Here is a 26,800-nt window from a genome sequence, read left to right on the forward strand (position 1 = left end):
TTTAGCTGTATGCTTAGAAAAAGAAGTTATGTCTTACCATAACGTTCCATCTGTATTGTTGATCCTCGTTCAGTCATTACGCATGGGTATCGGTTCCGAGCTCGGAACCGAGCCGGCCATTTTCCAAGTTGCGTCAGCTTCAAACTCTCGAGCTAAACTCTTACCCACAATTCCCCTCTCCCTGTTACCTCAGATTGAGTTTGCAAGTTAAAGAAGGTAGAGGTTACCTCTGGTCAAATAACCTAAGAGAACTGGATGTTAAGATCCACTAGAAACCACAGGAGGGGGAAGGAGGGAGGGTCGTAATGACTGAACGAGGATCAACAATACAGATGGAACGTTATGGTAAGACATAACTTCTTTATCTGATATTGTTAATCCTTGTTCATTCCTTACGTATGGGACAGAGTACCCAGCTACCTCTATTCCTGGGAGGCTCTCATGGAAGGACATTCCTGAGCACCACAGAACTGAAAGATGCTCTTCCCCTGGAGGCCAAATCTAATTTGTAATGATTGATGAAGGTATGAGGCGTAGCCGAAGTTGCGACTGCACAGATATCATGTAAAGAAGCTCTGGCATGGAAGGCAGCAGAAGTTGCCACCAACCTAGCTGAATGAGCTTTCATGGTAGTAGGCAATGACATATTACGTTGTGTGTAAATAAAGGTCACACAGTCCCTTCAACCATCTAGCTAATGTGACCTTAGCAACAGCCAGTCCTTATCTAGATCCAGAAAAGGCCAAGAATAACTGGTCAGATTTACAAAAAGATTTAGTCCTGTTCAGGTAAAAACGGATTTTCCTGTGTATATCAAGGGTATGTAGGCAATACTCTCCTCTGTTTAAATGGTTGGGAAAGAAAACTGGCAGTTCAGTGGCTTGATTAATGGACATTTCAGAGATCACTTTAGGCAGAAATGACGGATTAGTTCTCAGAGACACTCTTATCTCTATGAAAAATCAAGTATGGACTCTTGATACATAAAGCTTGAAGTTCAGAAATACGTCTGGCAGAAGTAATAGCGACCAGAAACAAGGCTTTCCATGACAAATACTTGAGGTCGCAAGAAGAGGCTGGTTCAAAAGGTGCCATTGTCAAAGCTTGTAGAACTAATGATAAATCCCATGGTTGAATAGGTTCTCTAAAAGGTGGCTTCAGATGATTCACACCTTTTATGAAGGTCTTGCACAATTTATGGGACATAAGAGAGGAATCTTGGACACCCTCATGAAAATTAGAAATTGCAGCCAAATGAACTCTAATGGTAGAGGCCGATAGACCCGATTGAAACAGGTTGGCCAGATAGTCTAGTATTATCAACAGTGGTGCTGAAAAGGGGTCTACTTGTTTATCTTTCAGCCAACAGGTAAATCTTTTCCACTTGCTCAGATAAGTAAATCTAGTGGAGGACTTATGAGAAGCAATGAGAATATCACATACTGGTAAAGAAAGATCATTCTGCCTGGCAATCAAGGGAATTGGAGTAGCCAAGCCATTAGTTTCAGGCTATTCAGGTTGGGATGAATCAGGTTCTGTGGGTGTGAGATCAACTCCGGGACTGGATGGAGGATCCATGGTCGATCTAGTAGGTGAGGCCAAAGGAATGGGAACCAAATCTGTCGTGGCCAATATGGTGCTATGAGGATTACCTTGCTCTTCAATTGCCGGGCTTTCTTCAGAAACTGAGGAATGAGAGGAAAGGGAGGAAAAGCGTAGAGAAGACCCGAGGGCCAATCGTGGACTACAGCGTCCCTGGGAGACTGTCCTGGAGGGGGAATCAGGGCGAAGTAGTTGCTGCATTTGTAGTTGGCCAGGGATGCAAAGAGGTTGCAGCAAGGACGGCCCCAGCGGTGGAAGATCTCCGCCGCTATCAAGTGATTCAGGGACGACTCGTGAGGGTGCAGAATGCACCTGCTGAGTCTGTCTGCTATCACGTTGGAACTCCCGGGAATATGCATTGTTAGAAGAAAATGGTTGGCAGCCATCGCCCACTGCCATATCCTCATGGCCTCTTGACAAAGGGGGTAAGATTCGGTTCCACCTTGCTTGTTGATGTACCAGACAAGTGCCATGTTGTCTGATTGAATCGCAATTGTCCCAGACGGCAGCAGGGGATGGAATACTTGCAATGCCAGAAGCACCGCCCTCAGCTCTAGAACATTTATATGCAGATGGGGCCTCCGGTTGGGACCAAGTGCCTTGGACTGTCTGTCCCTGACATAGCCCCCCCCCACCCCATCCAGGAGGCGTCCGTGGTCACTCTGGCCTTGGGTTGCTGGGGGGAAAGGGGGCGAGACCATTGAGAGAGATTGTGTGACATCCACCAATTTAAATCCTGTTTGCACCTGTGGGTTACTCGAATCATGGCTGAAAGAGGATGCTGAAAAGGATACCATTGGGTGAGCAATAGCCATTGTAGAAGCCTCATGTGAAACCTGGCCAGGGGAACAATGGTGATGGAGGCTGCCATGGAACCCAACAGCTGTAGGACTGAGTGAGCCGTGGATTTTTCCTTTGAAAGGATTGGAATTAGTTGTTGCTTTATCCTTAAAATTCTGTACTCTGGAATAGCAGCTCTGCAGTTTTTTGTGTCCAAGATAACCCCTATGAATTCTGTCGACTGAGATGGGGGTGAGATTGGACTTCTGCCAGTTTATAGTTATGCCTAGCCTTTGAGCAGCGAGGAGAGAGTATGCCAGGGCTTTTTCCAGTAGATGTCTGGTGGGGGCAGAAATGAGCCAGTCGTCTAGGTACGGAAACACCTGGAATCCTTGAAGTCGCAAGTGAGCTGTGACAACTGCCATGCACTTTGTGAACACTCTGGGGGCTGTAGAGAGTCCGAAGGGCAGTACTCTGAACTGGTAGTGACTAGCTCCCGCACGGAAGTGCAGAAATCTTTGTGATTGCCTGTCCACCTTTATGTGGTAGTACGCATCTTGAAGATCTATAGTGCACATCCAATCGTCTTTTTCCAAAAGTGGGAGGATAGACTGTATAGTGACCATCCGGAATTTTTGTACTCTCACAAACTTGTTCAATACACTGGGTTCCAAAATTGGTCTCCAGTCCCCGGTTTTCTTTGGCACCAAAAATAGTCTTGAGTAGAATCCGGATCCTATCTGGTCTGGTGGGACTATTTGGATGACTCTTTCTTAGCAGCTTTTCTATCTCTAGTGCTGCTTCTTCCCTTTGACTGGGTGGAACGTCAGGAAGATTTTTTTTGAAGGGACGGAACAAAGATCGAAGGGGATATGATAACCTCTGGTTATGATCCTTTGTACCCAAGAATCGGTGATGATGTTTAGCCAGGCAGAAGGGTACAAGGAGAAACGTCCCCCCAACCACCTCCAGAGGAAAGAAGTTGGGCCGCTCTTCAGCAGCGCTGGTAGGATTGACCAGAAAGAATCCCTGGAACCCTGGTTACGTGGTCCCCCTCTGCCCAGAAAGGGGCGTCTTCCCTGTGAGTTTCCCTCTCTGCCTTTGGCGGAAAACTCAGCCTGTGTGTCACGGAAAGGACCCTGAGATTTCTTGAACCATATCTTCCCACTCTTTTGGTTTTAGGAGAAAGCACATTGAGGGTAAGAATAACGGACACATATGGCAGAAAGGGTCTTACCGTCTTGTTCACATCTGGCCAGTGTACTTTTAATTTTGGGCCCAAACAACAAGGAGGGCTCAATGGGGGCATTAAAAAAAGAAGACTTAAAAGGTTCCTCGAAGTTGCACAAGCGCATCCAGGCGTGTCATCTCAAGACCGCAGCTGAACCCGGCACTCTAGCTGCTCCTTCTGATGTGTGAGATATCAATCGCATAGAGGAGTTAGATATAGACTCAATGGTGGCCAGCTGAGAGGCCACTTTGTCACGGACTTCATCAGACACTGCACCAGCCAAGGTTTCAGAGAGGTCAGAAACCAGATCCCGTTGAAGCCTGGTAAAATGTGCCATATAATTCAGGGACCTGATAGCAAAGGTCGCTGAAGCAAAGGTGCGCTTCCCTATTCTGTCCAGGGCCCGGGACTCTCTGTTAGGCAGATGGACACAGTCTGGCTTTCTTCTTCTGCCAGATCCTTTTTTGTTGCGGCCGCCACCACCAAAGCATCTACAAGACGACCTTTGGACCAATGGGGGTCTGAAGCAGGAGGGGACAAGATCTTATCTGGCCTCTGGGGAATAGCTTCAACCATATCAGGGGCAGGGGCCTTCCAAGCACGCTGCACGATGAACATGACAAGTTCATCGGCAGGTGGAGTAACCCAGGAGGTAGGGGGCCGGGCGCGAAAAGCCTGCAGGAACACAGATTCCTCAGGGGTTGGATTAGAGGGCTGCCAGTCACCTCTCTGTTTCAGGATTTCAAGGATATCACCAAAGGATACCTCAGATGGTGACCGAGGGGATCCTTCCCCCTCATCGAAATCTGTGTCTTTGGTGAGAGACTCCTCTGTGGAGTCCATGTGCTTCCTCTTACACAAACTTTTCCAGTGGACCTCCTTAGTGGAAGAAACTGGGGAAGACAACGGAAAAGGGGATTCCTGAGGCCCTTGCACCCGGTGTCCGCTAGGTGTGGCTTGTGAAGCCAATGTACCAGAGGAGGGCGGAGGTATAGACAGTCCAGTATCTCCAGCAGCAGCGAAAGCCTTCTCCATCAGTTGGAAGGCTGGTCCACCCGGAGAGGAGTATATGTCAAGGACAGGGGGCACTCCACCCCCTAAGTGGCTCAGCCTGCTGACTCGGAGTCCCTGGATGGCTGTGGAGCAGCAAGCTGCGAGTATCACAGCTGACATCCTGGGTTGTAGCAAAACCTTCCTGCCACGAAGGCAACTGCGGTTCCTTAGTGAGATCCATAAAGGGAACCGCAGAAGGGGAAGACTGTGCTATATCTATGGACTTCAAAGGCAATAAAGGAGGAGAATAAGAAGGTGTCTTTGGAGATGGGTGATCACCTCCCAAGGAAGGATAGTTCCTGGGGGGTGGAATACCTCTGGCCAAGAATGACTGGTCCACAAGACGCAACACATCATGTTCAGAAAGACTTCTAGTGGACCTCACAGAAACTGAGGGAGAAATAGGCCTGCCCACAAAAGAGGCAGACACTGTGCCCATCTCATCTGATCGCACCAAGGACAACGGTGCAGAGAAAGACTGAACTACTGTAGTCTGTACTGAAGAAATCATCAGTGCCGATGTGATTGTCTGCACCGACATAGGGATTGGTACCGAAGTGGTTGTCAGTGCTGAAACTGGAACCGACAAAACTGGAGTCATTAATAAAGGCCTTGGTTCCGAGGAAGATCTCGGAGCCGACGTGGCCAAGGTCTGCGCCGACTGAATGGTCGGTGCCAATACAATGGTAAAGGTCTGAACTGAGGAGCCCCTCAGTGCCGATGTGTAGAAGGCTGCAGGAGAAGATGGAGCCAAAAGCCGATGGCCTCGGTGCCGAAGGTCTGGGCACCGAAAGCACTGGGGCTGACAGAGAACTCCGGAGCTGAAATTTTAGCCTTTTTAGATTTTGGTTGGTGAGAGTCCCCAGCTTGGGATGAAGGCAAGGATTTAGCCTTAGTAGAAACATACATTTTCTTATGGGCTTTGGGGGGGGGGTTGAGACCTCTGGCCCAGAGATAGCCTCTGAACAGGGAGATTTTAGAAGTCCCTTCAGTAACAGCTTATTTTTCCTTTCTAACAAAGTTCTATTAGAAAAGCTTTCACATATATCACAAGGTGGTTCAAAAGATAAATGGGAAGCTCCCAAACAATAAACACATAAAGAGTGTGCATCAGAAGTAGGCAGTTTGTGTCCACAATCAGAACATCGCTTAAACCCCGGACTACCCTTTTTATCTGCCATATTAATAAATAGAAAAGTACCAACAATGGTACAAGAGAGTACTCGAAGGTATGAAAGAGAAAAGGAAAGGGATTACCAAAGATGGTGAGAAGAAATTACCTCACGGTAAAAAGGGTAAGTAAAGGACAGAAAAAAGAACCAGAGGAAATAATGAACGCTAGATGCGATAGGGCAAGAGAATAAAATATCAACTTTTCTGACAGAAAAGTAATTTGTAAAGCAATCAAACAACAACTGACTGTACTTAGCTCAAGAGAAGTAGCTTGACATGACCAGATGGCAACGCAGCAAATGAAAACTGAGGTAACAGGGAGAGGGGAACTGTGGGTAAGAGTTTAGCTCGAGAGTTTGAAGCTGACGCGAACTTGGAAAATGGCTGACCGATACCCATATGTAAGGAACGAACGAGGATTAACTATATCAGATAGTAAGATCTATCCGAGGTGTTCCCACAACTGATCAGTTCCTAGAAGACCACCTTATTTTCTTTCCATTCATGAGGGTCTGTCCTACTCCTACTCAGCTTGTCTTCCACTATATTTTTCTCTGACAGAATGCAGGATGCTTGGATAATTAAGGAATGCTGAAGAGCTAACCCCAAGGCATCATAGCCAGCCTATGGAGGGGGTGCAACTTTGCATCTCCCTGCTTGATTATGTACCTCATGACTGTGACATTGTCTGTAATCACTTGAAGAGTTCCTGATGACCATAAGTGACAGACACACTTCAAGGCAAGGATCACAGCCAACATCTCATTTATACTGATGTGCTTTAGTCTGCCTGAAGAACTCCATAGGCCTCACACCTTTACCCCCATGGAAACTGGTCCCCAAACCTGAAGCATTTGTGGTGAGAGACTGGTTTGGGATCTCAGGAGAGAAAGGGAGAGCAGAGTTCAGCTGAATTTGTTGCCCCCACCAAGCCAACTCCATTTTTAGAAAGCTCAAAACTGGAATTAGATGTATAAAAAAATATATTGCATCTTTCTCATCAGCAACCTGGCTAAGGGAATAATAAGAATCATAGAAGTCATGAACTCTAGGATCTTGAGTGGAGAATTTCGGGAAAGATTCCAGATAAAAAATCCACCTTTTCTTATGTTCAAAAGGCCTTTTGAAGAGATACAGCCAAAGGAAGCTGAGAAACAATCTTCTGAGACTGAGTCAAGGAGGATTTTGCAATATTTACCTGGAAGTCCAGATCAGTCAGAAGAGGCATAACCCACATTAATGACTTCTGACTTCTGGATAGACTATGCAAAGATAAGAAAATTGTCTGATCAAGGGGGAAAATGAGATGGAAGAGTTAGCAATATTCTTTGCATCATCTCATGCATCTCATCACCCTTAGCAGCACATGCAATGACAATCAAGCAATCAATCAAGATTACTTAAATGTTTTTAAATTCTTCACAAAAAAGTATACCAAATATTGTAATACATGCTTAGTTATCACAAAATGTACTTTCTCAATTAACATGTGAAGGTCCAGTATGCACAAAATTCCATGGGCCTGCCTTGGAACTTCAAACTGAAATACTTGTTCAGATTAAATCTATATACAATATATAGAATACACTGTTGATAGAATCAAATCAAGATCTCTTACATGTTCTCATTAGTGTATCCTCCAAGCTATATTGGCAGATGCAGATTAAATTTTCACTTATAGCTTAAATAGCCACACTTTTTGGAGTGCTTTGTTACCTGGGAGGTGAGTCTGCATAAGTCAAGCATCTCCTGCTTCATGTTCTTATCACTGATCCCCTCTGCAATAGCTTCCAGCTTGCCCAAGGGAGATTTCTGCAACTTGCATGTGTGTGTGTTTGTGTGCATGCAGCAGTCCACGGCCCTGAAGGCCAGAGCAGCAGATGTGTAAGCTTTCTTCCCAAGTGTTTGAGAATCCTATTTTCTCTGCCATTCGGAATGAAGCCACAGATGGCGCCTTGCTGGAATTCAAGCACACCACTGTTAGATCAGCCAAAGGATTCCTATTAAGGAACTTGTGGGCATCCTGGACCCTAAAGGTCGGGTTTTCCCAGAGCAGGGAAAGACAGTATAGCTTCAGTAATCCACTGATGATTATATTTTCCAGGACATCAACGACTGAAGAAGCATCAGCTGGTTTTGCCTCTGGCAAGCCCATGAAGTCTTTCTCTCTCAGCCAGACCACAGAGTCTTCTTCAGCATCCAACTGGAATTCTTCCTTCAGCCTATGAAGGGTGTCTCCAAATGACAGATTCCCTTCTGGTGGAGCAGAGATTAGGTTGTCCTCTGTGCCCAGTTCATAAAAGTAAAGGGGGACCATCTGACCAGTACAGGCCAGCTTATCCTGCTCTCTATCTACGTTATCTGAATTCTCTTTCTAAGGCAGGACAGGCCCTTTTCTTAACAGGAACCCTTGACACCTCTGGGTTTTCCAGGGCTGGTTTCTTGGCCTTGGGAAAGTTCACAAAATCCTGAAATAGGTGGCATAAGCCTTTGCACAAGGCCAAGGAAGTGAGATGGCCTAATGATCCATTTGTTCTATGTCAAGCCAAGCTTGCAGACGCTGGCTTTAGCTTCAACATTTTGGGCCTCAGTTTCTCAGTAGGAGCCACTTCAGAGACTAAGGAACTTCACTTAATCTTCAGGAAACTTCTCTCAGACTAATGGCAAATGGACACTGCCTTCCCCTTTGAAAAGCAAAATAAGGCATCAGCTGCAAGAACCCTTACAGAGGTCACAAAATTGATTGAAGTTGTAAAAGTTTCAGACCAGAACAACAAACTGAAAATTTATGGTATTATAGCCTACAGAACTGTTACATCACAGACCGCAGCTGAAACAGATTCTAAGGCTGGAAGCTTAGTGTCCATCTGGTTCCAGTGTTGCCAGGCCTAGGAAAACCCTTAGATTCACTCTGGCTATACAAGTTTCTCATTTTTCTTCCCATTCTCATTTTTAGAAAGCTCACACCTCTAGGGAGGCTTTGATCAATGCCAAGGCAGCATGGGACCAGGCACTTGCCTTATAATAAGAAAATAACTTTTACTTTTAAGTATTATTTGTGATTAATGAGTTAGGTTATTAAAGACAGCTACTTTCCATAAATTTAAACATGCTCAGTGGAACATTTAATTATTTTAGCACACAAGGTAGGGTAATGTGAAAGTACCGAGATGGAAAGAACACTAAATGTTGCAGCTAATACTGTCAAGGCTTGCTTGGCATGAATGCAGGAATAAGACATTTTGAAGACTTTGAACGTTCAATTACCTCGTTGAGAATAAAAGAAATCAACATAAGCAAATTATCCATGCAGTTATATTTGCTTCTACCCCGAAAACACAGACTGTAAAGTATTGTATAACTATAGTTAAATAAAAAGGAAATATATTGCATACAGAATCATTAAATTTGCCTTCTTATACACTTAAGATTATTCAGACATTCTGTTGTAGTTCGCTAATAGTTGGTTTTCATATGCTCTCACAGTGGCAGTTCCCTCCTGTGTGACAGCAAACTTACTGTGTTATCATTAATTCTAAAAGAGCTAATGCTACTTACAAAATATTTTCCAAGAAATCAGGTCACAAGGCACATCCAATCATTTCTTTATGAAAACACCTCACTGAAAAGATATCTCAAGTGTCCCTGTTTTTACCATTTATTTATTTTATTTTACATTTGTTTACCGGGAAAGTCCGACTGGACACGCATCCTTTTTCAGTGGCGGCCCAGGGAGAAAGGTTCCAGACAAAAAAAAACAGACCATATAGTGGATGATACCATGTGTGGAATTACAATATGTAAATGCTTAACAGTCATTAGATCTAGATGGTACAATGCAATTCCTAAAAGTACATGATTACATCAACTATCATACATGCATATAGAATGTTGCTGTGTCTTTCGGCTTTTCCCGGTTAGACGTCGCCACAGCAGAACTCCAGTCCGCTAATGACTGGCAGTAGATTTTTACGTACCGAGTTGCCAGCTCTGATGCACAACCTTCAACAAAGGTACGCCCATTCACGCATGTCTCCACACAGAAGACGCTCTAGCTGAGAATCGAACAGGACAACGTCTTAGTGTGAGGCGACAACATAGTTGTGCAAAATCTTACCATAACCATGGATGTCCTTCTCTTCCATGTTGCAGTATTCTTACTGTGGGACTTTCCGCCTCAAGTGACCCGATATTGGCTCCTATACAAAAGCTTAAGCCTGGTTGCTGTAGGTGAGTGGGATGTCACACGTACAGTCATAAACCAGGGACCTTAAGTGTGACGTCTGTACACACACACCTCAGAACTTGAAGGCCAGACAAACAGATTTAAAGAGAGAAATAAGTGTCAGCTAGAAGTGTCAAGTGTCATATGCTGGCTAGTTGCTCTTGGTGAAGGGTAGAGCTTCCTGATAGCTTGGAGCTAGGTTAGTAGTTCACACGTAAATCAGGAGGAAGGTGGGAGGGATGGAATACTGCAACATGGAAGAGAAGGACATCTATGGTTATGGTAAGAATTTACACAACTATTCTATGTCCTTCTATTCCTATGTTGCAGTATACTTACTGTGGGAGAGTACCACAGCTAGTTAGAGGGAAGGGTGGTGGTAGAAGTAGAAGATTCCAGAAACCCTTGCAGGACTGTTCTAGCAAAGCTTACCCTGGCTCTGGAGACTTGATCTAGTTTGTAGTGTTTGGTGAAGGTGCGGATAGTGGACCAGGTGGCAGCTTCTAAAATGGAAGCTGTGTCCAATCCTGTGAGGAAGGCTTTGGAAGTAGCAATACCTCTGGAGGAATGAGCTCTCGCCCCATATGGTAAAGTTTGCCATGGTGTCAGTAGCAAAAAGCAATGGATTTTCTGATCCAACCTGAAAACAGTTTGCTTGGAAACTGACTTGTCCATAGCCCTGGGGTGGAAGGAGACAGAAAGTTGATCAGATTTTCTGAAGGGCTTAGTTTTGTCTAGGTAAAATCTAAGTTGTCTGTGCACATCCAGGGAAGGGAGAATCCCCTCACTCTTGTTAGTTGGAGAGGGGAAGAAGATAGGCAGGTGAATAGATTGATTTAAGGACAGCTCATTTACCACTTTAGGCATGAAGGAGGGGTTATTGTGCAAGGTCACCCTGTCCTTGTGGAAAACTGTGTAGGGGGCAGGCCATGAGAGCCTGTAACTCTGACAATCTCCTAGCAGAAGTGATGGCCGCCAACAGTACAGGTTTCCATGTACACAGTTATAAAGTAGCATTGCTAGCTGGTTCATAGGGGCCAGCTGTCAGTTTTTCCAGGACAAAGTTTAGGTCCCAGGATGGCGGGATGGGTTTTCTAGGTGGTCTGATTTGTAAGACCCCTCTCAGGAAACATTCAACATCTAGCCTGGATAGTAAAGGTGGGTCTAGAAGGAGGGAGGCAGGCAGATATGGCTGAAAGATGTTCTTTCGCGGAGTAGTACAAAAGGCTATCCTTAATGAGTTCACACACATATGCAAGGACTAGGGAATGGTCAGACTGGCTGGGGTCCCTGTCCTTAAGTAGACACCGTTTTGAGAATCTCTCCCATTTTGATAAGTATGATATTCTAGTAGCATGTTTCCTGGCCTCTCTCAGGACTGTAAGCACGTCCTCTGAATAGTGGTGTCTAAAAAGGATTAGAAGTCACCCAGCGTGTTAGTGCTAACATCTGTAGGTGAAGATGGATTAGGGTTCCCTTCTGTTGTGTGAGAAGGTCCACCTTATGAGGTAACTTGTGGTGATTGCCCTTGGCTAGTGAGTGAAGTAGGGGGAACCAGTGCTGCCTTAGCCAGTAGCGGGTCACCAACAAGATTTCTGGCTTGTCCTTCCTGATTTTCAGTAGGACCTTTTAGATAAGAGGGAAGGGGGGGTATAAAGGAATAGTCCCTCCCAAGGAATGCTGAAGGAATCTACAATCCAGGCTAGTGGGGAGTGATCCTTAGTGCAGAAATTGATTAACTGTCTGCTCTGGGGGAGGAAAACAGATCCACTTGAAGAGTGCCCCACCAGTGGACAATGTCTAGAAAGGTTTCCCTGTTCAGCATCCACTCATGCTGTAGAGAAGATTTTCTGTGGAGAAGATCTGCCTGTTTGTTGCCCTGAGAGGGGATTGTATGAGCCCTGCAGGGACAGGCTGTGCCTGGAGGCGAGGTCCCAGATTTGCAGAATTATTCTGCAAAGGAGGTAGGCTTTGGTTCCTCCTTATTTGTTGAAGTACCACAGGACTATGGTGTTGTCTGTGAATATTAGAATGGGACCCGGATGGAGGGTAGGAAGAAAAGCCTCCAGGGCCTGCAGTCATCTCCCTTATACTGATATGTTTCTTTTGAAGGGCAGGATTCCAAGTTTCCTGAACCCTGAAATCCTTGCAGGTGGCTCCCAACCCTAGGTCTGATGCATCTGTGAAAATGAACTGGTTTGGGGGGGCATTTGGAAAGGCAATCCTGGGTTGTGACAGATTTGTTGAATCCACCACCTTAGCTCTGGATCTGAGGCAGGACAGAAAGGGGATTTGCTTCTCTAAAGAGTGTAGGTTGTGACCACACATTCTTGAGGTACTATTGGAACTTACACATGTGCATTCTTGTCAAGGGAAGCATGGGAATGGTGGCTGCCATAAGCCCCAGGAGTTGCAGGAATTGTCTTGCAGAAAATTGGGATTCCAGTAAAAGGTTTTGAAAGTGAGTGGAGAGGAAGTGGACCTTTTCCTGTGGAAGACAGGGCCACATTAGATCTGTCCTGATTCTGCAGCCCAGAAATACTTTGCCTTGCTGAGGGAGCAAGGAGGACGTGTTTATATTGAGGGTGAAGCCCAGGTTTTGAAGAAGGGTGGTGGTGAATCTGAGGTAGTCTCTGAGATGGGTTTCAGTCTCTGCTAGAAGGAGAATGTTGTCTAGGTAGGGGTAGAGTTGGATACCTTGGGTCCTGCAGTAAGCAATGGCTAGGGCTAGGCATTTTGTGAATACTGTGGGTGCAGTAGACAAACCAAAGGGCAAGGCTGTAAACTGAAAATGACAGCAGGGTCCAGAAAAATGTAAACATTTTCTGTTGGAGGGTTTTATGGGGATCTGCAGGTAAGCCTCCATTAGGATCCAGAGTGGCCATGAAGGCCTGGTCTGGGATAAGAGGGAGTAGAGTTGGGAGGGAGAGCATTTTGAAAGAAGGAACTTCTAAAAATTGGTTCAGGAAAGATACATCCAGTATAGGTTTCCAAGGGACATCCTTTTTGGGGACCAGAAAGAGTCTTGAGTAAAATCCTTTTCCTTCCTGCCCTGGAGGAACAGGTTCTATTGTTCCTAATTTTTGGAGGTCTTGAAGAATTTGTGTCAGGAGGTGGATTTGGTTTTTGGGGGGAAAGGAATAAGCTTTGGGATGGTCTTTTCCCTCCAGGAAAGGAAGTATCCATTTTGAATGGTACCCATTGGTCTGAAATGATGCTTTTCCAAACAGGTAAACAGTGGGATAGACAGGCTGACAAGGGCAGATAGGCAAGGCAGTCACGCATTGTTGGGTGTACTTCTATGCTAAAAGAAGTCTAGGACTTGGTTGAGAGGTGACAGGTCTGGAGAATGCTTGCCTTCTGGTTCCCTTCCTATGCCTCATGGATGAGGGAGTGGCAGAGGAAGAGGTTCTCCTGACAAATGAGGTTTTAGCAGGGTAGCTCCTATAATACTTTGGAATAGGGGATACATGCAAATGCTTGATGTCCTGCAGTTCCTTGCTTTTCTCCTGCAGTTTTTAAAATGTTCTGCAGATTGTTTTCCAAACAAAAGGTTATGGTCTAAGGGGGCATCCATAATCTTAGTTTTAAAGTTTTCTGGAAAAGGTTGTAGGCACAGCTAAGAATATCTGAGGATGGATGGAGCAGAAGCTTCTGACCTAGCAAAGGCCTCTGCAGCATAACTGCACCTAACTGAATGTCTGGCTACCTGTGAAACCAGAGACAATTATGATGTTATGCCTGATTTAGTAGGGCAGTCAGATGTGGCAGCCAGATTAGTTGCTTGTGAGACAAGGTCCAGTGCAAATTTAACCATGTGTGTCTGGTAATTTATAGCACAGAAGGCCAGGGTAGAAGAGGTGTACACTTTTTTTTGCCAATCCTGTCCATGCTTTTGCTGTCTTTATCAGTAGGCAAAAGAACTGCAGAGGGAATAAGTCTGGATTGCTTGCCTGGGGAGACAGCAATAACTGCAGGGTCTGCCAAGGGGGGTTTAACTAAGAATCTTTGCTCATCAGGAACCTTATAAAACCTGTCTGGTCTTTTAGGTGCAGGTGGATGAGAGTCTGGATTTTTGGATGCAGAGGTAAAAAAGCATCCAGATAGGCAAGTAAGACTGGTGTGACCACTGATGGGGAGGGAGACTCCACTTGAAGGAGTTCAAAATACCTCTTCTGGCTATCAGTCATCTAGGTAGTGTCCCATTTAAAGTACTCCTTCATCTTAGTTATTGTTTCACCCAAGGTAATGTCCTCTGGTGGTGAGTCCCCTTCAACTGATTCCTCATCTGGTGAATAATATTCTAAATGACAGGCAATCTGGGATGCATAAGAAATGGAGTCTTCAGAAGAGTAGTAAGGTTCTAGTCTCTCTTCTCCTTCTTGGGTAGTCTGCAAAGGGAGAGAAAAAGCAGAGGCAGGCCAAGGGTTGAGCACAGGTAAAGTGGAGGTAGTAGAGCCTGTGGGCCTGAGGTCCATAAAGTCCTGCATCAGAGAGTTAGTGAAAGAACGCCAGTCTGGGACTCCTTCAGGGGTATGATTCAAATGTTTCGTTTTCTGTTTTCGTTTAGTAGGCATTGGTTTGGGAGAAGGCCTAGGCTCAGAAGCTTGAGTCTCAGGAATAGGAGTCTCCGAAGGTCTTCTGACAGTTTCTGGTGCCCTCTCAACATCAGTAGGAATTGACGTCTGAACTATCTCCGTAGATGTGAAGGCCGTAGCTTCTGAAGCAGCCTCCTTGGTGGGAGCCATCGAAGTAGTTGGTTCTGTTGGACATCCCTCAACTCCTAAATCTGAAGTTGGAGGGACATCCAATGGCAGAGAGGCAATAGAAGTAGGCCTGGAAACTTTGGCTTTTTTCTGCAGTGGTTCAGTCGGAGCGACCGATTTCCATTCTAACCGCAAGCTTTTTGAGATGATGGTTCTCTAAATATAAATTTAGTGTGGCCAAATGGCTATGGTAGGTCTTCAGTACAAAGGATTGGCAAATGGAACAAGCGGTATGATCGTGTTCCTTCCCAAGACAAAAGACGCAACGGTAGTAGATATCCTTATGCGGTATCTGACGTCCGCAATGGCATTTACCCTTCTTAGTGACATTGGCTAATATTAAATACAGCTAACCAAGCTCAAGCAAAAAGAACAAAAAGGTTTCCCCAACGGGGTACTTAGCTTTTAGAAGTCTTCAATAGTAGAAGCGAATGATGGGACATCGTCTGTGGCTGAAAAGTTCTGAGGTCTGTGCATGCAGACATCACATTTAAGGTCCCTGGTTTATGGCACTACGTGTGACATCCCTCGCACATACAGCAACCAGGCTTAAGCTTTTGTATAGGAGCTGACATCGGGTCGCCTGAGGTGGGAAATCTCACAGTAAGAATACTGCAACATAGGAATAGAAGGGCATACACATTTACACAACTATATACAGTTTAGTCTGAGAAGAGAACAATGTTGTGCACAGTACAAAAGACATGATGCAGTACAAATGTGTAGTATTTGAGTATTGAGACTACATTAGTCCTTCCCAAGAGGGTTACAAGAGCACAGTCAGGTGTCCATTAGGTGTGATTTTAGCAGCAACTTAAATTATCTTAGAGAGTCATTGGAGGTAATTGGGGATGGTAGTTTATTCTATAAGTTAGGAACGTAGTTTCAGAAAAAAATGTTTTTATGGCAGCAAAGTGGATAGAAGAAAAATGAACATAAGGCCACCTGTTTCTTAACCGCTATGTTACAGGAACTATTTGAAATATTAGGGTCTGGGTAGGGCAGGTCTTGAAACATGGAAAGTGAATGGCCCAAAAACTGGACTTGTACATACTAACTCTGAGATGGATATTTTTTTGGATATTCCCTTTTCTCCAATGAGTGGAGATCTCAGAGTTAGTACATATATACAAGTTCTGTGGATGAGCAGATGGGCTTGCTCCCCCACCCTTAAAAAATAGTTCAAAACTGTTGAGCGAAATTTGAAATTCGCTCTTGTGCAGTTTCAATCTTTATTTTTGGCACTCAGTATCTGGAGTGCAGACATTTCAGTAAGGAACACTATGTTAACATAACGAGCCAAAATACTGCACAGTGCTGTTTAACATGTTAGGTCTACTACGGGTACAGTAGTATCACTAAACAATAACATTTCATAAACAAAGGTAGATGAAAGTATCTGTCCAGCTAAGGAGGAAAGGATAAATTGTTATGGTTTTGTATCCAAGTGGCTTCTTCTACCAACACTTTGCAGGGATGTGCCTGTTTTATAAAGATGCTCAGGAAATCTAAGCATTGTATCAAAGACAACAAAGCACATTTCAGTATTCAGTTTTCTATTATACTGTGACACCATTTCAATGTATACCTGGGAAATAAACCACAGCTCTGATAACACACTCATCCTGCCTCATGGCTGGTGAACCTCTGACATACTGTAAACTTTGGTGATGGATGACTAATGTGACTTTATAAATTCAAAGTTCATAATTAGTCTCCTGGTCAGACAGAATGATTTGAAATGTTCCCTTGCAATCACAAGAGAAAGCATTAAGATTAGACAACTGCATCATTTGGGTATATAAACCAAGATACTGCTGATGGGGACATGTATAAGTAACTTACAAAGACAAAATGTGTATCTGTATATCCAATGTTAGAGAACCTTACACACACATTTTTTTTCAGAAAGTGAGAAAATGTAAAGCATATCAACTACAATCAACAACCAAAATGTTTAAGGGAAATTCAACATTTATACAACAAAATCCAAATCAGTTTTGGAGCATCAATTTCCATTACGATAGTTTTAGTAGAATCTACATAGCAGTATAATGTATAATCCTGCCTGACAATCAAAGCAAGCATCCAGTAATAATGAACTACATTAACCACACAGCAAGAAAATTAAATGGTTTGTTATATTTGAATGCATACTTCACTTCTGCTCTCTAAATACTTTTACAAAATGCACATGAAGACAATGTATTTCAAAGGAGCTTCCACATTAAATTCATGATTCCCTTTTATTCCAGCAACTTAAAGAAGTATTAAAAAGGTATGCTATCTTAAAAGTTGCTAATGTTTTACATTTCCTGAACACACTTGGCAAACTGCAAGCTCTATATGGATTTTTAATATTTAACTTCTGCTGCTTATAAGCAAAATAATAGGACGTGTGATTTTTCAAAATGTATGCAATTTATTTTATGCAAACTACTACTCTATATGTGGAATACCTCTTAAAATTTGATTCACTATAAATAGTGGAATGAAAATAATTCATATCAAGCAGCTTATTACAGATCTAAGATTAAAGAAGTATGCTTCTCTTCCTACTTCAGTGTATTAACAGCTGAATTATCTCAATGTTTTAAACTAACACATGGCAAATTAGCCTGTAGAAAAGTATTCCAGCTTTCACTGCATTGCTTAGTGTATAAGAAGCAACATTCCTTTACTTATATATGCATTTATTTATTGATTTGATAACCAGGTAAGCTGGCTAATTCAGTGTTTTGCCAGCAACAGCCGATTCCACTGATAAACAATGTGCAAGTGATATGCTAACATAATTTTTTATACATTTCAAGTACACAAATGTGATTCAATCTCTAAGCATTAAATTGTGCTAAACACATTAAACAAATGTAAGTTTTCAATTAGCTATTCTTTCAGATTTCTCCCAGGATAGTTGGACTTTCTCAACATGCATGGGACAAATAAGAAGTAAAATAAAAAAAAAATTAGAATTAAAGACCGTGTGCCACAGATATAAAATCTGTGACTCAAATTAAAAGTACATAAACCTACCTTTAAGAATTCTTTTCTGTCAACCTGCTCATTGCCATCAACATCAAGCATTTTGAAAGCAATATGAAATCCAGTAAGTGGCTCTGAAATGATAGCACAATGCAAGTTTACATCTTAAAACTTGAAATAAAAACTCTACAACTTCTAAACAAATTGACAAATCTTATGCTTGTTACACATGTAAGCTCTTGTATTGAAGAGCTGTGTGACTTTTATGCACAAATGATGTCTTAACATTGGTTTTAAAAAAAGACTGTTCAATACAAGTAACTGTGAAGTGCTTTCTCCCACAGGAGATGCTGGTTTCATGAGAAACTACTACTACGATTTCTAACAGATGACACCTAATAAGTACGAGTGGTAACATAACACTGATTACAAAAATGCAGACCTAAGAAAATCAGTGCGACGAAAAGACTGCTACTGTGTTCTGCAGTGGAGGTATGCAGGTTTGCTTATTCACACAGAGTGATTAGGTCATATGCCTCTGTGAAGCTGGATTTTTTTCTCAACCAGTCTAATAAGTATTATACTGCAGTTCTAATTTAATGTAGCTATCCACGAGTGTTTATGTTGTACTTAGTAATAACAACACTGCCACAACAGTGTGAGGGTTAGTACTCCTACAATTCCATGATGATAATTAGAACTGGATGTTTTCAAATTAAATATATCTTAATGAGGGGTACAGAGGAAGGGATCTAAAATATATGCTCATTACCAGGTACCAAAGAATACATATTTTTATCATCACTCTACAAAATACATCATTAACCATTCTACTAGTATAACTAAACAATATAGCTTGGAACTATGCACACTTAAAAAGGAAAAACAAAAAATATGCTGCACATACAAAAAGATAGACCACTAAACCTAAAAAACTAAAAACTAATAAAACTGCAACTAGCCAATAAGAAAACTGCATTACTGATAAAATGACCTAAATAAAAATCTAAAGTAAACACCATTAAATTAAAAGACAAAACTAAACTAAACTTTAATACCCATGCTTCCCCTCCCTCAACTGCCAGGTGATTTGCCATGTCCAGGGTATAATCTAGAATGTTTCCAGATTCCTTGACTCATTTCTGGCATACGATATGTCTGACCTGTAACAAAGACTCATGCAGGTGTCATGTTTGCTCTGTAACAAAGATTCAAGCAGGTGTGACATTCCACAGGGTTATATACTTGGCAGCTATACAAAAATCCACTACATACAATTACCATGCAGTCAGGCAGCAGGGCAGAGATAATGGAGTGACTATTTCCGGGCATGCTGGATTTGTGTTAGAGCCATGGATGATGACAACCCCATTGGCAACCTCAGACCATGGCAGAGTGACATACAATACTGTACATGCAGAGAGACAGAACATGGTAGAATGCATTTTTATTCAACTTATGGAATATATCCACTGCCGAGATGCATCTGGTGGGGCACGGCAGTACTTACTTGAAACCTACTTCCAGATAATATTTATTTATATATTGCTTCTTTTTGGCTTCCAACAACTGGCCATCAGCTGCCCCTGGTTCGTTCTCTGAGCCCAGACCTGCCTTAGATTCCCCTGGGCTAATCCTGACCATGATGGGGGCCAATGAGGTGAAACTGGGCTCTGGGCCAGTATCACACTGCTGTTGAGGCATGCTTTTCGACCATTTTCCCTGCTCTGCGCACACCCAGTAACACCCCAATAGTGGGTTGTGCAATGTAATCAGTGCTGAACATACCCCTCAGTTACACAAGTGGCTGATACCAGTTGTGTTATTACCAGTGAAGTTGAACTCCACTAGTTTGGTCCCTTACATGCACACCCTCCTCCTCCTTGTGAAGCATCTGAGCTGCCATTCAATTTTAAGTCACATGAGTCACAGTCCAAGCTTTAGCCCTGTACACCACCAGTGCAGACCTGCAGCCAGATATTTGTAATGTGTGTCACCTTATATAACATGATTGCATGCAAAAAGCTTCAGGAGCAAGGAAACATCTGGGCAAGATCCACATTAATTAATGGGAACATCAGGTGAGCAGCCATCACAAGAGGAACATGTACCAAACGAACACTATGTGAAAGGCTGAGGTAGGTGCAATACATTGTGGCACTGGAGAAAAGGTGGCATCTGGCCAACAACCTTGTGCCATGAAACAGCACAAAGAATGAAATGATGCATGTATTATCAAAACCAAGCTATACGATGAAGTGCATGAACTGACCATGTTGTGATTTACACAAGCTAGGGTTGGTCAGGGTCCAGTCATTGTTTGCATAGGTGGGTGCACACAGTGACACCTGAAAGCAGCATCATATGGGCCAGTGTCAAGGGAGGTGGATGTGACAGCATGTAGTGTGGTGTCAGGGTGAAGCTAACATGCTGTGAATGCCAGCAATGTGTACTGCAGTGGCCTGTGATTTCAGGACTTGATGCAGACTGGAGAACTATGGGAGCATGCACGTGCACCAGGATGAGCTGTTCTGTATCAACAGCAACTGGATATACGGCATATGTAGATATGATGCTCCTTCTGCTCACAGGGGATACTAATAGTGTAGAACTACAGAAGCAAGAACACCAGTCTGATGAGGAGTCCTAGAAGTGGGGTATGAGTAACATCAGTGACCATAAATGTGAAACCAGTCACAGCCAGGTGTGGTGACGTCTGCTGCCACAGCCAACTGGAACACTGGCTCTGAAAAATTCTGCATCATCAGGGTATAGCCAACCTATGACCAGCCACCTCACATCTGGAATTTTCCACGGCCATGGACAGAACCTGCATAAGTAGACCAGAGTTCAGTTATCTGCTCCATGAATGTTATCAATGTTTGACTATGATACTCCCATATCACTGAGCAGGTACTGGATTTCATCCTGTAGGCTATGCAAGTGTTGTACAGCACAGCTCTCAGTCATTAGCACAATCACCATCTCCACAATGGTGTGGGAAGTAAGTGCACGGATCACTGATGTGCACATCCAGTGGTTAATGCCAAGTCCTGCACTAAGGTCAGGGACAGACCTGGATTCAAGGCAGTGCTGCAGACTACCATGCACCTCTTTTGTGGAGTGTACCTGCATGTCAGCAGCAGTGCAATTCACAGATGCCATCTAGGCTGGGGGTGGAACTCACAGTTATGAGAAATCTGTCAAACACTGGTGAGGCTGGGGATTCAGCCTGCTTCTGTGCAGGCTCCTCATGTGTGGAGAATGTGGGCAAGCCCTCCAATGTTAGTGCTGCTTACAGTGCCACGTCATCCGACTGAACCATGTGCACATCAGCCACAGATGACATACTGACATCAGACATGTGCTTCCCAGTTGTGATGGACCCTCTACCAGCAGAATCTGTGAAAGTGTAAAACCAAAATATCTGTGGCAGCAATTAAATAAATGTCAACCACAGCAGGCATAAAATTACATTACAGAATATTTGCAAACCATACTTCCATACCATATTATGCAGAGTGCTGCAGTTGCAGACCAGAAGTATCTGGTGGATAGATAAGCAGAAGCCTCTTTCAGAACAAGTTGTGCTTTACATGCAGTGCTTTGTACAATATGGCAATGTAAGGGCCAATACTGTTCTTGTATGTCAACCATCCTTCCACACAACCAAATGTCCACCCTCGGAGTCCATCCATTGCTGCCCCATCATTTGTGCAAGCACCACCCCTTTTTGTGTTTTTTATATTTGTGTTCCCTGACAACTTTCCCTTTCCCAAAAATTTCTCACTACGTTACCCAGCTATCCTCTTCTTCTATGAGAAACCTTCTCCAATAAAAAACATATTCCTTATAGTTACCCTGGAGTGTTTTTCCACTGTTTGCTATTCCTCCTTTTGTAACTTTGCCATTTCCTCCTTTAGTCCATATCTACATTTTGAACTTGGTTTGCACTACAATGTGCTGTCATTCCATGGCCTGTCTCCCTTGCACACGTGGCAACAATAAAGTGCTTTACTGTCTGTGTAAGGGTGAATAGCCTCAAACCTGCATCAGCATACTTCCTGTGATGTCAACTACTCCAATCACATTCACTCAGAGCTCAAATCTACCACTGGACTTGCCTAATGCCAGTTGCTCTTCTAATATAACTTCACTAGTTTACTATACACTCCTTTTCAAGAACTACTGGTGCTGTGCAAGTCCTGACCTATATTTAAACAGAGATGGGCTGTGTTGCTGTAAAGGATCCATGTCATTTAGCAATATGCATCTTTTTGTTTTAGTTTTTAATATTAAAGATTTCAGTAGGTTTGATTTATGTGGTTATAGATAGTAGAAGATGGACTTAGTCTTGCTCATCTGACTTTTGTAGGTGGTAGAATCAGTCCATCTTCCTCTACCTCTAAAACAGTCCCAAGCATAACTTGCTACATGAATCACTGTAAAGGCTGTCTCTAAAGCTTGCATCTCCAAGGAAGACCTGAACTAGAGATACTGGACCAATAAATGCCTCAAAAGAAAAAGACTAGCATCACTACTCATTCAAAAATATAAAAGGAGAGGAAAAAACAGCTCATAAACCAAAAGGACAAAATTCAAGTCAAATTATACAATCAGCTATCACTGGAATATACCGCATCTCTGGAAGAAAAGTGAGAAGTACTGAGAAAAAACTGAATTTTGGAAATAGATATGAGAGTCATAGAAAAGCTTAACGGCAGCAGGCTGTCAAGGCCCAGGAATACTAAGCCTAATGTGAAGCAAGGCACAAGGCCAGCCAAAGGAAGACCTGAAGAACAACGAGGGATTTAGTAACCTAGTACAGAAATGTTGACAAAAAGGCATAATCAGAATTCCCACCAACAGCCTAGGGCCATGTGTAAGTTAAAGAACTGGGCCAGTGACAGAAGTCCAAAATAACAAAGAATAATATGAAAATTAAGCTGGTAATTGACTAAAAGTCATTGGGCTAGAATCAATATAGCAGTGAGATAGCAGCAGAAATGTTGACAAAAAGGCATAATCAGAATTCCCACCAACAGCCTGGGGCCATTTGTAAGTTAAAGAACTGGGCCAGTGACAGAAGTCCAAAAATAACAAATAATAATATGAAAATTAAGCTGGTAATTGACAAAAAGTCATTGGGCTAAAATCAATCTAGCAGTGAGATAGCAGCAGAGCCAGTCTGAGACCATATGCAGCAAAAGGTGCAAGGCCAGAGAGAGGAGATCTCAGCCATGAAGTGGAATCTGATAAGCTATCAGCAAAAATGGAGAATACATGACCTAACAACCTGAAAGAAGCGGAGTCAGCCTGAAGTTGACCATATTAAACACAGAAGAAAGAGTATAAAAATGAATAAAAGAAGTCACAAAAACAGAAAACCCAAACTGAGTACCTAAATGATGGCCCTTCTTGGTTAACTCTCACCGTGGTGACAGAGACTGAATGGGCCAGTAGACAAGAGAGGGCAAGATGGCTGACCGGCATCTGAGGCAGAAAAAAATAGCAGGTTATCATAAAAGTAACATTTTTTTTTGTTGTTTTATGTATATTTTTAATTTGAGAAGTAAAAGAAGAAAAGGAAGTAGACACGGATATGTTAAAGAAGCTGATTCAATTTACAGTTCAGCTTATTTTACTTTATATTTGTTAAACAGGTTAGTGAAATGATTCCAAAAAGAAACACTTTGGCCACAGGATGGGGGTACACATCAGAAGCAAAATGCAGTTACTTACAAGAGATATTGGCAAAATGTTACAAAGAATTAATACTCGCAATGGAGTTACATGGCTATATACTAGAACAGATTTTTTTTAATTTGAAAAGGAACCATTTTCCAGAGGTGCTGTCTGATTGCATATAAATCCTCATGTGGCATAAGAAGTTGTGTATAGCATTCCTGGTAGAAATCTTACAAGACTTCTCTGACTAGATATAGAAACTGTTCTATAGTCTCATCTTGTACAATATATGCAGGATTATGATCAGGTCTCTGATCATAACCAGCATATTACGGGCTTGAGACGTGGATGCTAAGAAATTCACCTTGACAGCAAAGCTCAAGAGTTGCACTGCAGTATATGTGTTGAGAACATACAGCTAGTGTCCTCTCCTGCTCAGCTGGTGAACCTGGGAATATTGAGGCAATGTTACAATTGCCTCATGTACACAGACAACCCTCTCCTCCTCCCACAAAACACAAATACATGCAAGAGATGCAACTATACAGCCAAACTGGAGGCTGAGCTCTCTCAACATAGGACTGGCAAGACCAGTCAGGAGGAGAAGGTTACCACACACACTATAGACCCAGTCTCACATAGTACCATCACAACCTCAAATCATACACATAAACACACAAAGACATACTCGGAGGCTCTGATCAAAAATCTACCAAAACAGCAGAGGCCACCAAAGCAGACACCCAAACAGCAGAGGCCACCAAAGCAGACACCCAAACAACCACCACCTCAGAACACATCACCTGCAACACATAGACCTCACAGTCAGAGTGTCAAACAGTCACAGCCCTTAAGGCCAAACAAAATGCCAGACACACTAGTCATTGGTGACTCCATAAGACACACTGACGTCCCGCTCACCAGACTGAGTAAGGAGAAGGTCACAGTAAGCTGCCTGTCGGGCGCTAGAATCCGCCACATAACGCAAGCACTCAGGTCTCTCAACAGCAGGTACAAATACGACTCAGTCATTGTCCACGCTGGTGTAAACTACCTGAGACGTACCTCCTTGGACTACATGAAAAGAGACATCGAGGAGCTCTCTGATTATGTAGCCCAGGCAGGTATGACCCTGACCTTGAGCAGTATCCTACCTTCACCAAGAATGATGCCACAATACAGAGATAAGATGATCAGCTTTAACAATTGGCTTAAACACTGGTGTCATTCAAAGGGGATCCAGTGTCTGTCTGCCTGGGATGACATGCTGGACAAGCCACGCTGCTTACAAGGGCGGCTTGCACCTGTCACCCTGGGATTCGGATATTGGCAAAGGCTCTTGCCACCCCCATAGTGCCTTTTTAGGCAAGGCTCAAATTCTAAACCTACCACCCTAGAACACAAAAAGGAAAAAAACTAAGGGTAATGCTGCTCAATGCCAGAAGTCTGAATCTCAAAATGCACTTTTCGAGGCCCTTGTCAATATGCAGAACATCGATCTCTGTGCTGTGACAGAAACCTGGTTCAAGGATCCTGGGAGCACCGCAGCACTATCACGTTTGACCTCATATCATGCGTTCGGCCCCAAAATCCGGACAATACCAAAAAGGAGGGGTGTATCCATATTCATCAAGGACTCCCACACCTCAAGACTGGTTGCAACGCACGATGCATCGGAGACCATCCAGGTGCAATTAACCATAGGCAAGACTGCTCTGCAAATTGTAGCATGTTACAGGCCACCCTCACAAACTCAGGAACCTCACATGGCCTTCCTGAAAACACTAGAGGGATAAATGTATCACCAAACACCATCATACTAGGTGACTTCAACTACCCTAATATAGACTGGGAACACTACTCAAGCCCAAACACCCTAGCCCAAAAGTTCCTGGAATTCATAAACTCAAATGCCATGGAACAACTAGTTACCATCCCCACAAGAGGAGATAACATACTTGACCTCATCATCACGAACATGGGAGCACAATGTTCAACACGGAAGTATACCCCTCACTGGTGAGATCAGATCACAAACTAATCTCGCTGGAGGTCCTCATCCCACCCCAGCTGAAATAAAAAGACCACAGTAAAGAACTTCTCGAAGCCGACTTCACACTTCTAAAGACTAGTGTGGTCTCCTTTAAGGCCCCGAGCGGCGGAAAACAGTACACATGCCGCTGAATCACTTACAAATGCCTTCTACCAGCACCTGCAGGACTGCATGGATAAGGCAATCCCAAGCAAAACAAAGACTCTCTGTACCAAAGGCAAGCGTCCAGTCTGGTGGACCCCAGCCATAAACATACCCTACAACAAAGGAGGAAGCTACTACAAGATAGAGCAAAATCCTTAAAAGGTAAGACACCCTTGATCACTATAAGTAAAAACTAAGAGCTCTCATAAAATCATCCAAAGCAAATTTTGAGAGAAAAATAGCTAAAGACTCAAAAGACAATCATAAGGCCTTCTTTAGCTATGTTAGAAACCTGGGAGGAAACTCCCAGATATGCTCAGAACTAGTTCAAAATGATGTGAAGATTACTGATCCTATGGACATTGCCAACATACTGGCTGACAGGTTCAGTGCAAACTTCTCCCCCCCCCAAAAGGAGGGATATCTATACCAAATGATTGCAGCACCCCAAACATCTACAACGCCCAAGTGAGAACTGCTCTCTCCAAAGCAAAAACACAGCATCCATGGGACCTGATGGTGTCCCCGGCTGTGTGCTCCACGAACTCAATGAGGAATTAAACCCACAGCTAGGACAGCTGTTTAATCAGAGCCTTACCTCTGGATACGCACCCAGGAGTGGCGCACTGCAACTGTGGTCCCACTTCACAAAAGCGGTGCCTACACCGACCCTGGAAATTACCGGCCCATTAGCTTGACAAGCCTTATCTGCAAAGCCATGGAGAGGATCATAATGGACCTCATAAATAAAGACATAGGGAATTTGCAGACTTTGGATCCAACCCAGTTTGGCTTTGTCAAAGGCAGATCATGCCTTTTAAACTTGGTTGACTTTTTGAAACAGTCACCAAAGCCATTGATGAGGAAAGGCAGTCCATACAGCCTACCTCGATCTGGCGAAGGCCTTCGATACAATACCCCACTCGGGTATCATTGAAAAACTCATCAGCTTAAATATTAACCCATACATCACAAGATGGGTTGCAAACTGGCTGAGTGACAGAACCCACAGGGTCAGAGTTGCTGGCGCCATGTCAGACTCAAAGCCTGTCACAAGTGGTGTCCCACAGGGCTCAGTCCTAGGCCCACTCTTGTTTGGCATC

General features: G+C 43.5%; 1 protein-coding gene across 1 annotated transcript in view; it reads right to left on the reverse strand.

Moving 5' to 3' along the window:
- Positions 1–26,800, reverse strand: part of MICU2 (mitochondrial calcium uptake 2) — a 1,974,490-nt gene that overhangs the window by 684,843 nt on the left and 1,262,847 nt on the right. The window contains exon 7 of the mRNA XM_044071592.1: positions 17,864–17,946. Coding sequence (XP_043927527.1) covers positions 17,864–17,946 — 83 coding nt within the window. The remainder of the gene's footprint in view (positions 1–17,863; positions 17,947–26,800) is intronic.

Source organism: Protopterus annectens, chromosome 5.part0, assembly GCF_019279795.1.
Source record: "Protopterus annectens isolate FY-2018-M chromosome 5.part0, PAN1.0, whole genome shotgun sequence".
In the NCBI taxonomy this organism is placed as follows: domain Eukaryota; kingdom Metazoa; phylum Chordata; order Ceratodontiformes; family Protopteridae; genus Protopterus; species Protopterus annectens.